This window comes from Mesocricetus auratus, unplaced genomic scaffold (assembly GCF_017639785.1).
Source record: "Mesocricetus auratus isolate SY011 unplaced genomic scaffold, BCM_Maur_2.0 Super-Scaffold_100011, whole genome shotgun sequence".
NCBI classification, from domain to species: Eukaryota; Metazoa; Chordata; class Mammalia; order Rodentia; family Cricetidae; genus Mesocricetus; species Mesocricetus auratus.
Window position 1 is genome coordinate 83,945,071 of NW_024429195.1, and position 14,933 is coordinate 83,960,003.

Below are 14,933 nucleotides of genomic sequence, written 5' to 3' on the forward strand. Positions count from 1 at the left end.
TCTGGGTACGTGGCTCAGCTTCGCAGACCCCCAAGTTCCTTATATTAGTAAGAGTCTGGGTATGCACACATAGCATACCCAGTAGGACAACAGACAACAAATAACAAACTCTCTGAAGACAAAAACTATCTCCCATCAGTTTTCAAACCTCCCATTAATCTCTCAAGTGTCTAATAACTGAATTACATTCATCTCCATGACAAGAAAGCTTCAAGACTAAAAGCAAGGCCATTTTTTTACAAGTTCACCTAAAAAGACTTAAATTATTCATAGCAACATACCTGCACAACCGTCCTCCATCAGAGGAAATATAAACACATCGGTCTGTAAGATTCGTGGAGATAGAAACAAATTCATTGATATATCCTGCTCTTCGCATCAGTCGAAATGTACTGACAAGCTTTTTATGGTCTCGAATGACACCTAAGATGTTGCCTAAATAGAGAAGACACAGTTAAGTCAGAAACAAAAAATAATCTGATTTAAATTATCCATCCAATAATAATATTGAGAAGCAACGAACAGTCATTTGAAAATGATTATTAACATCAGACTTGTCCACAGGCTCTGAAAGCACCACAAAGGTGTACTCAAAGACAGCCTGAGGGCTTGAAGCCTGTGGCCATCACACTGGACACTGACTGAGGAATTCCCAAGAGCTCACTCCACTGTCCTCGGCTGTCAGCACAGTCATGGGACATAAGGTTCACACCAGAACAGGCAGGTGTGAAGCCTGGCCTATTTAAACCCACAGATGTTGTGTAGAGGTAAAGTGCTGAGAATTGCTTTGTGCCTATCTCTGACACTACAGAACCTGCCGTGAAACCGAGACGCCAGGTTTTACCTCCCAGGACTAGTATGAGGATTCAGAGGCACAGGATGCTGTGTCCACTGACAGACAGCTCACCGTCAACCCCTGGGAAACAGCTGACTGCCTTGCCGAGGTCCTGACCCTTGCAGAGCCTGCATTAGAAAGGGCTAGCGACTCCCTGAATGGGAGGAAACGGGGGAGAAGACAAGAGCTAAGTGGCCAGAGGGGAGCATACCAACAACATGCAGCTACCAAGTCAGAGGGGAAAGGGCGGGCACATTGCGGCAGCCTCTGAAGGAAGAGATGGACATGAACCAAAGGACCACCTTGCCCCAGCTGCTCAGCTGTAAGTGACTGAACGGCTGCACACTACGAAGTGGGGGCCATCTGATCATTTCTGCAGAACTGTGTGCATATTTAACACACTATTAAGATACCACACAAAGCTTATCCCATGATGGGTATTTTAGCATCTCAGACAGATGGGTAGCAGGAGATGGGCCTCCACACTGTTCTTCTGCGTTCTCAGAATCTTGGGTACCACAGCCAAAAGAACAACTGTTTACATTTTCACTTTTCTCCTTCACATCAACACCACTGGAGACAGCATCTCAGGCAGGGATGGAGCTCATGCCCGCTCCCCTCTCAGCACTGGGATCCCAACTGGCTTGGACCTGCCATCTCCCATTGACAACCAACCGCTCACTGGGTATACAAATCACACTTAAAGGTGGGTCTCACGCCCAGCAAGTACATGGAAAGACAAAAAGAACTCAACAGTATTTTCAGAGATTTTTTTTTTGGCTCATATTCCTTGTTTGGATATTTCTCACCACACGTTGTGTTTTTATGGGCTTTATTTGTGTGTGTGTGTGTGTGTGTGTGTGTGTTTGTGTGTGTGTGTGTGTGTTGTGTGTGTCTGTACTGTTTCTTCAGCTTTCTGGTTTATTCTAGTTTGTTTTCCTATTTGTTTTCCAAAGAGACAGAAAAAGAAGTTGTGGAGTTGGAAGGGCAAGGAGGTGGGAGAGTGTGGGAGGAACTGAGGAAGGGAAACCATAATCAGAGTGTATTGTATAGAAAATATTTATTTTCGTTACAAATAAAAAACAAAGGTCTACCTTTGACCAGAAGTAAAGAATGTTTATGCTTTAAATACAAAAACAATGAATTCTCTCTCTACTTCCAAAGACTGCTTAGGACAGTGGTTCTCAACCTTCCTAATGCTCGGCTCTTTAATACAGCTCCTCATGCTATGGTGACCCCCCAAAATAAGATAATGTGCACTGCTACTTCATAACTAATCTTGCTACTGTTATGAATTGCAGTGTAAATGTCTGATATGCAGGAGATCTGATGAACCTCTTTAAAGGGTCGTTTGACCCCTCAAGGGGTTGCTACTCATATGATGAGAACCACCGGCTTAGGAAGAATGCGTTGCTATAGCATACTTACCATTCAGGAAGACGAGAAACACATTTGGGTAAGAGAGTTCTTCTCCACACAATAAATTCACATCTTCTACTCCCAAGTTACCAGCTAACTTAATAATGGGTCCATCTTCCATGTCAGTTGTAATATGTGTCATAAGGGCCAAGTTTTTAACCAAACCACAGGCCTAACAAAAAAATAGACAATCATTCCTAAGAATGAACGTTAGTCATACAAAGAACAGCTTGTATGCGAAAATACTCACCACTTTGTTGGTGGCAGCACAACCTTGAAAGGGACACTTGGGAATTCAAACACACATAGACACCTCTCAAAAAACCTCACCTTTAAAATGTGTATATTCTTTAACCGGAGGAATTTATCCTCAAGTAACAAGACATTGTCCTAGCTAGTTTACTGTCAACTTGACACAAGATAGAGTTATTTGAGAAGAGGGAACCACAATTGAGAAAAACATGTCCATATGACTGGCCTGCAGGCAAGTCTGTAGTATGTTGTCCTCATTAGTGATTGATGTGGGGGAGCCCAGTCCAGTGTGGGTAATATCATCCCTAGGCTGGGTCATGGGGTGTGTAAGGAAGCCGGCTTAGCAAGCCAGTAAGCGGCACTCCTCATGGTTTCTGCTACAGCTCCTGCTTCCAGATTCCTGTCCTAACTTTCCTCAGTGATGGAGTGTGACCTGGAAGTAAAAGCCAAGTAAATCCTTTCCTCCCCAAGTTGTTTATAGTCTGTTGCATTTTAGCACAGCAATACAAACTCTAAGATAGAAACTGGTACCAGGTCAATGGGTGTTGCTGTGACAGACGCGGCAGTGTGTTTTTTGGAGGATTGTGGTGGCATTTGACCTTTGGGGTAGAAACGCTACTGAGTGCTCAGAGCTCAGCGGGCCGTTCTGTGGAGGCTTGGGAGGTAAGAACACTGAGATCAGTGGAGACAGTGAAGGCCTGCCTTGTGAAGGTTCAGAGAGAAGTTTGCGAGCCCCTTAAAGACTTGCCAGGGCTACTCAACAGTGTGAATTAGGAGTCGTTAAGGGTTTTTCTTTGCAAAGAAAGCTGATACTGGTCAGCTGCTGCTGAAGAGTCAACAGCGAGTAAGAGACCATCACCATCACTGCTGAAGAGTCAACAGCGAGTAAGAGACCATCACCATCACTGCTGAAGAGTCAACAGCGAGTAAGAGACCATCACCATCACTGCTGAAGAGTCAACAGCGAGTAAGAGACCATCACCATCACTGCTGAAGAGTCAACAGCGAGTAAGAGACCATCACCATCACTGGGGATGGCAAACTTGGGCGTACACAGGTCAGCACACAGAAGCCATGGTTAAGAGGGAGCCAAGGCTGTACCTTGTGCTGGCAGCCAAACTTGATAATGAAAGTTTCCCAGTTAGTACCAGTTTTGAAGGCATCGAAGGGTCACAGAGAACAGCTGAGCTAGGCCCTGTGAAAGGCCGGGAGAGGAGGTCACTGGTGGATATGCGCCTCAGTTGAAGTAGACACCCCAAGAATGAAGGGGTTATGCAGGGAAGATGAGGCTTGGCACCAGGTAGTAGGGTCACAGTCCCTGAAAAGCACCTAGGAGAGGCTGCTGGTAAGGGTTCTGCCCCCTCACAGCAATAAAAACCCTAACTAAAATAGACTGAAAATAAAATTAGCTATGGATGTTGGCTGAAGCAATCTCTGGGAAATTTAAGTTCACAATGCATATATTTGTCAACTATATCAGTTTAATGTGAATTTCCTTACAGTTTAAGATAAATTAGATTTTTTTTCTAAAAATTGCAACCTACTTGGATATCTAATTTTCACCTCTTCTGAGTCCTAACAAAATCCTACCCTTTGAAGCCTACAACTTTCCCTTGTTACAAACTTCCTTTTTAAATCATTGTATATTTACCAGGCCTCTACTGTAGAAACCCTTCCTCCATGAGCTGGAGATGTAGCAGTGACCCACCTTTCTCCATTAGTTAATGACTCAAAAGGAACAGAATCAGGTAACACAACAGTATCATGGGAAAGCCTGGGACTAGAAAGATGCAGAGGTCTGGGGCTTGATCCAAGCACCTATACTGGGCAGCTTACAACAGCCTGCAGCTCTGGTTCCAGGGGCTATAAAGAGCCTCTTATGGCCTTTGTGGTACCCGCATACAGGTGGTGCACACACACTCAAAGAGGAGTCAAGAAACAGGACGCGGTGAGGCTATGTGATGAAGTCCTGGCAAACCCAGTGATTGGTATTTAGGCAATGGCTTGTGCTTCCCATGTAAGTCAGAGTTACTGCAGTCCTTTGACTGTATGCTCCACGTTGTCTACAACTGTCTATGGAGTCCTCTAGGCACAACTAAAATAAGAAATAAAGACGCTACTCAAAGATCCTTCCTAGCAACTCTCAGCTGTCCACATCCTAATCACCTCCTCATTGCATGGCTTGAATGTTAGGGTAAAATGAGGAAGAGAAATGGTGACTCTGGGTCTCTTCAGGTAAGATGCTGAATCAAAGGCTTCTGGCTTTGACAAACTACACCAATATTTCTTGTCAAATAATCAGTTAATCACAGCAGAAGAAATGTAGTCCTAGTACATGAGTCCAGAAACAGCTCCAGACCCCATCCCAACAGGTATGACCTCTGCCCCCACAGAGACTCCCGTGGCACCTTACCTCTCCTTCAGGTGTGTCAGAGGGACACAGCATTCCCCACTGAGACGGCTGGAGAGAACGAGGGCCACTCACTTTTCTTGTTTTCTCAAACTGGGAAGAGATCCTTGTCATCATGCCAAGTGCAGAAATATACGACAAACGAGACAGCACCTGGGTCACACCCTGGCGGTCCATTTTAAATCTCTTTAGAGACCAGTTTCCCTATAGGGAGATGAGATACATGAGACGACTCCTAACCTCTTCAGAAACTGCCAAGTTTATCATAGTAACTGCCTGCTAATGCACACACAGCCATGATATAACTATAGAAACCAAACGAAGTTAAAACTCGCCAGGTGATTTGCTAGGGTTTTCTAGGCACAGAATGAGGCTACATTGTGACTAGTAACCAGCTCCAAATATTCACCAAGAGAGAGTCACCTTCCTTGGGGTTCAGGGTACACTGTCCAAGGCAGCTTAAGCAGAGGCTCCCATAGGAAGCAGAAAATGAACCAGTGAAGCACTGGTGAGGTTTCTCCACAGTCCAGGCAAAATTAATCTAAAACTCAAAGAGAGTCTCATGCTGTATGTATTTAATGTTATTTAATGCCTTCCAAAGGAGTGTTAAGACAAATCTAAGCACACAAAAAATATAACGGTGGTTTAGTGAGAGATAGCCATCCATACCTTCTTAATCTAGGTTCAAGGAATATGAAACTGCATACTTTAATCTATCTTGGCCTTTTTGTTTTTTTTTTTTTCTTTTCTTTTTTAATGTTGGGGAATCAAACCCAGGGCTTGCAAATGCCGGGCAGGCGCTTTACCCTAACCCTACCTCTTCAGTCCTAAAACTGTACATGATTCACATTAAGAAATACTATGTTGTCAAATCAAGAAACACCTCTGAGATCACAGATTTGTGTCATTAGAGTAAAGATGCTATAATGATGAACTCTATTACTCTGTATGCAACATGAAATATTAATATAATAAAATGAACTTATGTGAGAAAATTATGAATTTTAATTTTATCTCCTATATACAGAACATCAGATTATATTAAATATAATTTTTGTTTATATTAGTCACACACATTAAATATTACTCTCCAAAAACATGAATACATAGAAACATGAATTGTAGAAAATAGTGTGCACCAAAAGAGCAAAGTAAAAACTTCCAAACCCATTTGACTCCACTATCTTCGTGACTGCACAGAGGACACCTGTGGTGCTGGGGTGGTTCACCTCCTCGTGATGAGGCAGATGAAACTGAGAGGAGAGGGCAGCGAGCACAGACCTTGTGGATCCTAGCTTTAGAATCCTCACAACAGGAAAATTAGGCAGTTTTAGGACAGTGTTCCCAGTCTTCCTAAAGCTGCGACACTTTAATACAGTTCTTCATGCTGTAGTGTCCCCAAGCCACAAAACTATTTTCATTGCTACTTCATAAGCATAACTTTCATACTGTTATGAATCATAAAGTAAATATCTTGAGACAGATGCTTGTCAAAGGGGTCATGACCCACAGGTTGAGAACCACTGTTGGTGGAGCTCAAATAATGGTTTATAATAAAATATGACTTCAGGGGATCTTCCTCATGAGTCCAAGTTTTTTGACAGTTTGGATAAATGCTAAATTGTAGGCATAAAGCTGTAACCCTTAGCCAAGAATAAGGAAACAGGCATCCCACAGACTGCTGCCTACTCAGGGCTTTATTCTTGGGACAAGACTAATGTACAGAGGGTCGAGAGAAAATAAGTAAACATTCAGCAGAGCTAAAATGAGGCAGCCTGCTAGTAAGTACAAAGTAGGTGGGGAATGCAGCTGGGAGAATTTGTTCTAGTATTCTGTAGGAGCAAACAAAACGGAGCACAGGGAGAGAGAAGAGTGAGAGACAGAGCCTGAAACTCTCCACAAGGAAGCTAACTTGGTGAACGAGTTCTTTTGGTGGGACCACTCTACAGTCACCTCAGATCTGGACACACTGGCCACAGGTATAGTGCTTTCTAATTAGCAAGTAGCGGGGAAGATAAAAACGGTGTTATGCTAAAAGAACACGAGCAGACAGTGCTGACATTGTGGGTCTTCTGCCTTGAGAACCTAGAGCAAGGAGGTTACTGTGTCCAAGGCCCAGGAGGCGGCTGCATCTCCATGTTAGCGTTAGCTGACACTCTAAAGCTGTCCACACAGACCCACTAGAATCTCCGAAGCTGATCAGCAAAGCAAGTCTGCCCTATTGTTCCATGGTTATAGGAGTCAACATATTGGGACAAGATCCATCCATAAGACTAATTGTCTGTCTGGAATATCATATGTGAGGCAGACTTATCAGACAGACTTATAGTTGCCATTCTTTTAAAAAGGGAGCAGATACCTATCTGATAACCCTTGTGAATAGCCCAGCCCTGAATACACAGCAGCTGCAGGAGATGGGTTCAGAGCCCAGAAAGGAATAGCTGATAGCTCTCCAAAGAATATAAACCCTACTGTGAAATAAAACATCTTTGTATGGCTTTGGACAAAAGCTGCCAACTAGGAAATCTGCCTGATATATGTGAATTTCATTATAGAAAAAAAATGGAGGAAAAGTACCCATGAGAAGAAGGACTATTAACAGTTAAACCAAGGGATTTTTCCTCTCCCTGTAAGTGCATTTTTCATAGTGCCATACATCAGGAACGACAACAGAGCACTGAGTTATACAGTAGTCCTTGCTAATCTATGGGGAATCTACACACTCATGATCATGATAAAGTTTAATCTGTGAATTAAGCACAGTAATTAACAACTAATAAAAAGTAGAAAAACTATAAGTAGATGGCTACAGGGGAGTGGCTATATTAACAAAATTTCTATTGAGAACACTTAAACTTTACAGTCACTTTCAAAGAGAATCAGTGATCTCACGTATTTTTGATGTAAATGTATCATCTATGATCTCTATCTCTGTCTATTACATCTAGTCTATTTGACTTCACAATTGCAGAGAAGGCGGTAGACTCACAGTAGAAATGGCATTCACCATGCCATTGGTGATCTGGTCTTGGCGCATGTGTTTCACAACATCAAACTGGGCTGCTCTTTGTTTAGGAATCACTTGGTCTGCAATCTTCTTCATTTCTGAATTAAATTTTTTGAACAAATCTTCAAAAAGAAGAGATAAGAGCTAGAAGAAAAGGATACAATGATTAAGCTTAAGTTTCAATTAAGACTCTGTTTTAGGAAAAAGAAGATTAATTTTAAACTGAAAACAATATGTTGCTGTAAAAATTCAACTTAATGGATATGTACAGAACTTTGATGAATATATGCCAAAATCTATGTAGGAATGTTGAATGACAGCAAAGATGATATGCACCTGGCAGTCAGAGATATTTAATTTAGAATACTCTCAGAAATCTGACAAGCTGAAGATCCTGATTCAGCAGATCTAAAGGAAAATGCAGTGATCTGCATTTCTTTTTTGTTTGTTTGTTTTTGTTTTTTCAAGACAGGGTTTCTCTGCGTAGCTGACTGTCCTGGAACTCGCTCTGTAGACCAGGCTGGCCTCAAACTCACAGAGATCCACCTGCCTCTGCCTCCAAAGTAGCGGGATTAAAGGTGTCACCAAAAGTGAGAATCACTGGTAGCAGGCACTTTGAGAATTGGTTTCCTGCTGCATTTAGCTCGATGAGGACACCAGCTATAAACTGATTTAGACAAACGAGTGGCTTACAAGAGAAGGAAGCCACAGAGCTGTCTTTACTCGATGGTAACACATCTAGAGAAGTCACAGGGACCCAAAAGGACTGCGTCACAAAGAGATGCATTTTGCAAGACCCAAGTCCAACAAACAAAAAGCAACTGTATGTACATAAGAAATAACTGAAACTCTCACTAGGAGAAATGCACCACAGTCATGGGATAGATGACTGAAGTTTTTTAGAAGTCAGTTCTCTCTAAATTGTCCTACAGGTTCAAATGCAATCTCAATCAAAAGCCATCATTCACTTATGATTACTCATTTGTTAACAACAAAACAGAGAAGCCAGTGTTAAATTTAAGTACAAATGTTAAAATTCCTGTTTGTCATCACGTTCAGAAAGAAACTAACACATTTCACTGTCTCTACGCGAAACTAGGGAACAAAATTATTCTTCTGCAAACTCTATTTAAAAAAAAAAAAGGATTTAGAGGCCATTTGTGGTGGCACACAAACTTAATACCAGCACTTGGGAGGAAGAGCAAGGTGGACTTCCTTGAGTTCCAGGACAGTCAGGTCTACATAATGACAATCTGTCTTTTTTTTTTTTTTTTAAGCATTTTACCTAGCATTTTTCTTGCCTTTCACACATCAATTATGTCTCAAGGGAACCAAAGAGATGATGGTAAAAAGTACTACTTTTCAAATTCCAGATAATAAAAGTGTTAGAATGAAAATAGATACCATGACTTTCTATACTATAAAGTAATAATGGAAAATGGAAACGATCGTCATCAACTACCAAGAAAGCCATCAGCTGGACATGAACCAGGATTCTAGTTCCCAGTTCCCAGCTCCCAGTCCCCAGTACCAACAGCACAGAGACAGACAACTGCAGGACACATTTGTCATGATAGGACACAGCACCACCACGCATCACATAGCCAGTCAGAGAACACAAAATGTACAAGAGCATCTAGTCTCTACAAACTCCATTCCCAATTAGACATGTTAATATGTGTAACACACATGAAATCACAAGGCAGCTAGGTGTTGTGGCACATTTCCATAACCCCAAAACTTGGGAGGGAGGAGACAGGAGGACACAAATTTTGAGGCTAACCTGGGATATACAGTGAGTTCAAGGCCAGTCTGAACTACAGTGAGATCCTGTCTACCCCCAAATTATCTCAAACCTCTAAGGCCTAAGCAGGTAGCTCAGCAGCTTAGTGCTTAGTCTATTTCCACTACCACACTAACGTAGTAGGTGTATGTAAGGGCTAAGCTTAGCTGTCAATGCTGCCAGAGCATTTCTTCTGAGTATATCTACTAGATGTTTCTGGAAGACTGGCATTTGAGCCAGCGAAGTGAATAAAGAAGGTCTGCATCTATCCTCATTGGATGTGGGCAGCAGCATCTACCAAGGAGGCTCAAATGAACCAGAGGCAGAGGCAGGGCACATTTCCTTGAGGCCCAGTTCCTGCACTGAATGCTGGGCTCGTCCTCCTGCTTTGGGTTTGCAACAGTGAACCCCAGGTTCTCAGGCCTTCAGCTTTAACACTGGCTCAGCTGTGTTCAGCTCCTTGGATACGAGACAAACAACATGCTGACTCACACACAGCGCATCATAGGGCCTCTTTGTCTCTGTGACCACATCAGTCATTGCTGCAATTCATTCATTCATTCATTCATTCATTCATTCATTTACTCCTCGTTCCCTTCCCCCTTACTGGTTCTATTTTTCTGCACAGTCATCAGCCTGTGATGTAGGAAATTCCTTAGAACATAGTCACTTTCTTGACTCAACCTCTCTCTCTGTCTCTCTCTCTAAGAAGCTGATATCAAATCAACAAACTGCAATAAGCAAGACATAATAGGCCATGGGTCCTTGATGATAGTAAGACATTACTCTTACAAAAGTTAAAGTCTGAAAATGACTCAGAGACATCTAATGTCTGTATAATGTAATTTTCTATTGGATGGCCATAGCTGTTTCAACAATCCACTTTGAGAACTAGAGGGGATGGGGGGAGGGTGCTGAAGAGGATCAGACAGAACAAGATGAACTTCTAATAATCACAGAACAGATGGCAGCTGATTTTACTACTATTATATATTTGAAGATTTTCATATTGATATTCTCATTAAAATTACTCAAAAATACTTAGAAATAAATCTGTTTAAAAAGTCTCTTCTGGGGTTGAGGATTTAGCTCAGTGTTAGAGCACTTGCCGAAAGGCCCTGGGTTTGGTCCCCAGCTCTGGAAAATAAAAATAAAAATATTGTTTTATTTGTGTGTGTCTGTAGGCATGTGAGGTATAGCAGAGGCACTGGATTTTCTGGAGTTGGAGTTCCAGGTGGTCGTAAAATGCTGCTGTAGGTGCTGGATACCAACCCCTGGTCTCCGGAAGGACAGCAAGCACCCTTAATTGCCATCTCTCTACCTTCAGAAATAGCTTCTTCTTTTTTTTTTTTTTTTTTTAAAGAGGGCAAAATACTTTCATTGCAGAAGATTAGAAGTCTTTGATGGACAACACGAAAGGAAATCTAAACAAGATTTATGAATAAGGAGACAAATATTTTAAGATTACTAGTTTTCTCAAAATCTTATCTATAATTCTAATGATAATCCCTGGAAGAATTTTATGAAATTAGCAGACGAATTCTAGATTCATAGGGACCTTAAAATAGTCAAGACTTTGTAAAAAGGTAATAGATACATAGGGAAGCTGACTGAAGCCAGAACATAGCCTTGAAACAGACCCACACAACCATTACATCTTACATCACAGAGGTGGGCTTTGATTGACAGGAAGGTAAAGGATTATGTAACAAATGGCTCTGGGAAAACAGGTTACCTATCTTCTTCCTCCTCCTCCTTTCTTTTTGAAGCAGGATGTGATACCCAGCTGGCTTCAAAACTTGCTATGTGGTATGAATGAACTTTAACTAAAAACTACTTCACATGAATATGTGTGTCTGTGTACCACAAGAATGCTCGGTAACCCATGGAAGTCAGAAGAGAGTGTTGAACCCTCTGGGACTGGACTTACAGACAGCTGTGAGCCACCACATGGGTCTGGAAATCAAACCTGGGTTCTCTGAAGGAACAGCTAATGCTCTTAACCTCTGACCATCTCTCCAGCCCAGACATTGACCTTCTGTGCCTTCTGACTCTACCCCCTTCCCCCAAATCCTGGGATTATAGGCAATGCACCACCATACGATGTTGTCCTGGGACTGAACCCAGCACTGGGCATGCTAGGCAGACACTCTGCCAATTAAGATAAATCCCCGGCTCTGAAATAGGGTTCTTTACAACATTTCAAACCGTCTGGCCTCAGTGTCTTCCGGTCCTTTCCTGGTGGTTAAGGTGAGTGGGGGCCCTGTTCTGAGCCCCAACTCCCTACATCCCCCGGCTCTGTCTCCCTGGGTGTTTTCTGAGTCTAGAGAGGACCTGCCCCTCCCGGAAGGACCAACCTGAGTCTGGCCACACCTCAGCCTTCAGTGCTCTCCATTCTCTGCCCTGGGCTTGAGTCTTTAGTTCCCTGTGGTCTCCGCCCTGTGCTTGAGAGTGTCCCAGACCCACCTGCACCCATTGAAGCATTGGACCTGCTTGAACGCACTGGAAGAGATCCTTAGACCCAAACCCTACAGGAGAGGAAGAGACCCTACGAGCTCCCACTGAAAGAAAGGATGGGAAGAAGGCAATATAATAACACAGCCAACAACAGAGGAGCCAGTATGACACAACCAGAGTCTAGATACTCTACACCAGCAAGACCTGAACATACCAACACAGATGAAACAGAAAGAAATGACCTTCAAAACAACCTCTTGAAAGTGATAGAGTCCCTCAAAGATGATATGAGAATATCTCTTAAAGAAATGGAAGAAAACACAAACCAAAAATGCAAGAATTCAACAAAGCTCTTAACGAAAGCAAGGAAAGCCAAGAAAAAACAATCAAACAGATGAAGGAAACAATTCAAACAGTACAAGACCTGAAAACCGAAAAGGAGACAATAAGAAAATCACAAACTGAGGTAATGCTGGAAATCGAAAGCCTGAAAAGACAATCAGGAACTACAGACGCAAACATAACAGAATACAAGAGATGGAAGACAGAATCTCGTGCACTGAAGATAAACTAGAGAAAATAGACTCAACAACAAAAGAAAGTCTTAAATCCAACAAATCCTTAACACAAAACATCCAGGAAATATGGGACACCGTGAAAAGACCAAATCTAAGAATAATAGGTATAGAAGAAGGCGAAGGAGCCCAGCTCAATGGTGCAGAAAACATGTTCAACAAAATCATAGAAGAAAATTTTCCCAACCTGAAGAAGGAGATGCCTATGAAACTACAAGAAGCTTACCGAACACCAAATACACTGGATCAAAAAAATAAGTCCCCTCACCACTTAATAATCAAAACACCAAACATACAGAATAAAGAACAAATATTAAAAGCAGCAAAAGAAAAAGGCCAAGTAACATATAAAGGCAAACCTATCTAAGAATTATACCCGACTTCTCCATGGAAACTATGAAAGCCAGAAGGTCCTGGATAGATGTTCTACAAACACTAAGAGACCACAGATTCCAGCCCAGACTACTATTCCCAGCAAAACTCCCAATCACTATAGATGGAGAAAACAAGATATTCCATGACAAAACCAGATTTATGCAATACATATCTACAAATTCAGCCCTACAGAAAGTTCTAGAAGGAAAACTCTGACCCAAGGAAGTTAACTACACTTAAAATAACAAGGGCAATAGATAATCTAAGTTTATCAGAAATCAGAAATAGGAGAAAAACTCACACATAAAACCACCACCAAAAACGGATCCAAAACAAACAAGAATCAACAATCAATGGTCATTAATATCCCTGAATATCAATGGTCTTAACTCACCTATAAAAAGACACAGGCTAACAGAATGGATACAAACACAGAATCCATCCTTCTGCTGCATACAAGAAACGCACCTCAATTTAAAAGACAGACGCTATTTCAAAGTTAAGGGTTGGGAAAAGACTTTCCAATCAAATGGACGAAAGAAACAAACAGTGTAGCTAATATCTAACAAAATAGACTACAAACTAAAATTAATCAAAAGAGATGAAGGTCATTTCATATTCATCATAGGAAAAATCCATCAGAAAGAAGTCTCAATTCTGAACATGTATGCCTCAAATATAAAGGCACCCACGTTCATAAAAGAAACATTACTACAACTCAAATCACACATTAAATCCCACACACTTATAGTGGGAGACTTCAACACCCCACTCTCACCACTGGACAGGTCCACCAGACAGAAACTTATCAAAGAAACAATGGAACCAACAGAAGTTATCACACAATTGGGTGTAACAGACATCTATAGAACATTCCATCCAAACAAAAAAGAATATACCTTCTTCTCAGCACCACATGGGACCTTCTCTAAAATCGACCATATACTTGGCAGTAAAGCAAACCTCAACAGATACAAAAAAATTAGAATAATCCCCTGTATCCTTTCGGACCACCACGGCTTAAAATTAGAATTCAACATCAACACAAATTGCAGAAACCTCACAAACTCATGGAAATTGAACAATGCTCAATTGTATCACCCCTGGATAAAGGAAGAAATAAGAAAGAAATAAAAGACTTCCTAGAATTCAATGAAAATGAAGGAACAACATATCCAAACCTTTGGGACACTTTGAAAGCAGTTCTAAGAGGAAAATTCATAGCACTAAGTGCCCACATGAAGAAACTGGAGAATTGGCACATTAGAGAATTAACAGAACACCTGAAAGCTCTAGAACAAAAAGAAGCAAACTCACCTAGGAGGATTAGACGCCACGAAATAATCAAATTGAGAGTTGAAATCAATAAAGTAGAAACAAAGAAAACAATACAAAGAATCAATGAAACAAAGAGTTGGTTTTTTGAGAAAATCAACAAGATAGACAAACCTTTATGAAACCTAACTAAAAGACAGAGAGAACATGCTAACTAACAAAATCAGAAATGAAAAAGGGGACATAACAACAGACACTGGGGAAATGCAAAAAATCATCAGGTCATACTTTGAAAATCTGTACTCTACTAAATTGGAAAATCTAAAGGAAATGGATGTTTTATGGATAGATATCACTTACCAAAATTAAATAATGAAGAGATAAACAATTTAAACAGACCTATATCCCCTAAAGAAATAGAAGCAGCCATAAAAAGTCTTCCAACCAAGCAAAGTCCAGGGCCAGATGGTTTCAGTGCCGAATTCTACCAAAAATTCAAGGAAGCGCTAATACCACTATTCTTCAGATTGTTCCACACAATAGAA

General features: G+C 41.4%; 1 protein-coding gene across 3 annotated transcripts in view; it reads right to left on the reverse strand.

Moving 5' to 3' along the window:
* The window catches only part of Polr3b (RNA polymerase III subunit B), a 114,720-nt gene that overhangs the window by 54,281 nt on the left and 45,506 nt on the right, over positions 1-14,933 (reverse strand). For all 3 annotated transcript variants that reach the window (XM_013123368.3, XM_005083788.4, XM_040755196.1), the window contains exons 13-16: positions 7,906-8,067; positions 4,920-5,120; positions 2,264-2,426; positions 282-435 (exon numbers count right to left, since the gene is read on the reverse strand). In XM_013123368.3, coding sequence (XP_012978822.1) covers positions 282-435; positions 2,264-2,426; positions 4,920-5,120; positions 7,906-8,067 — 680 coding nt within the window. The remainder of the gene's footprint in view (positions 1-281; positions 436-2,263; positions 2,427-4,919; positions 5,121-7,905; positions 8,068-14,933) is intronic.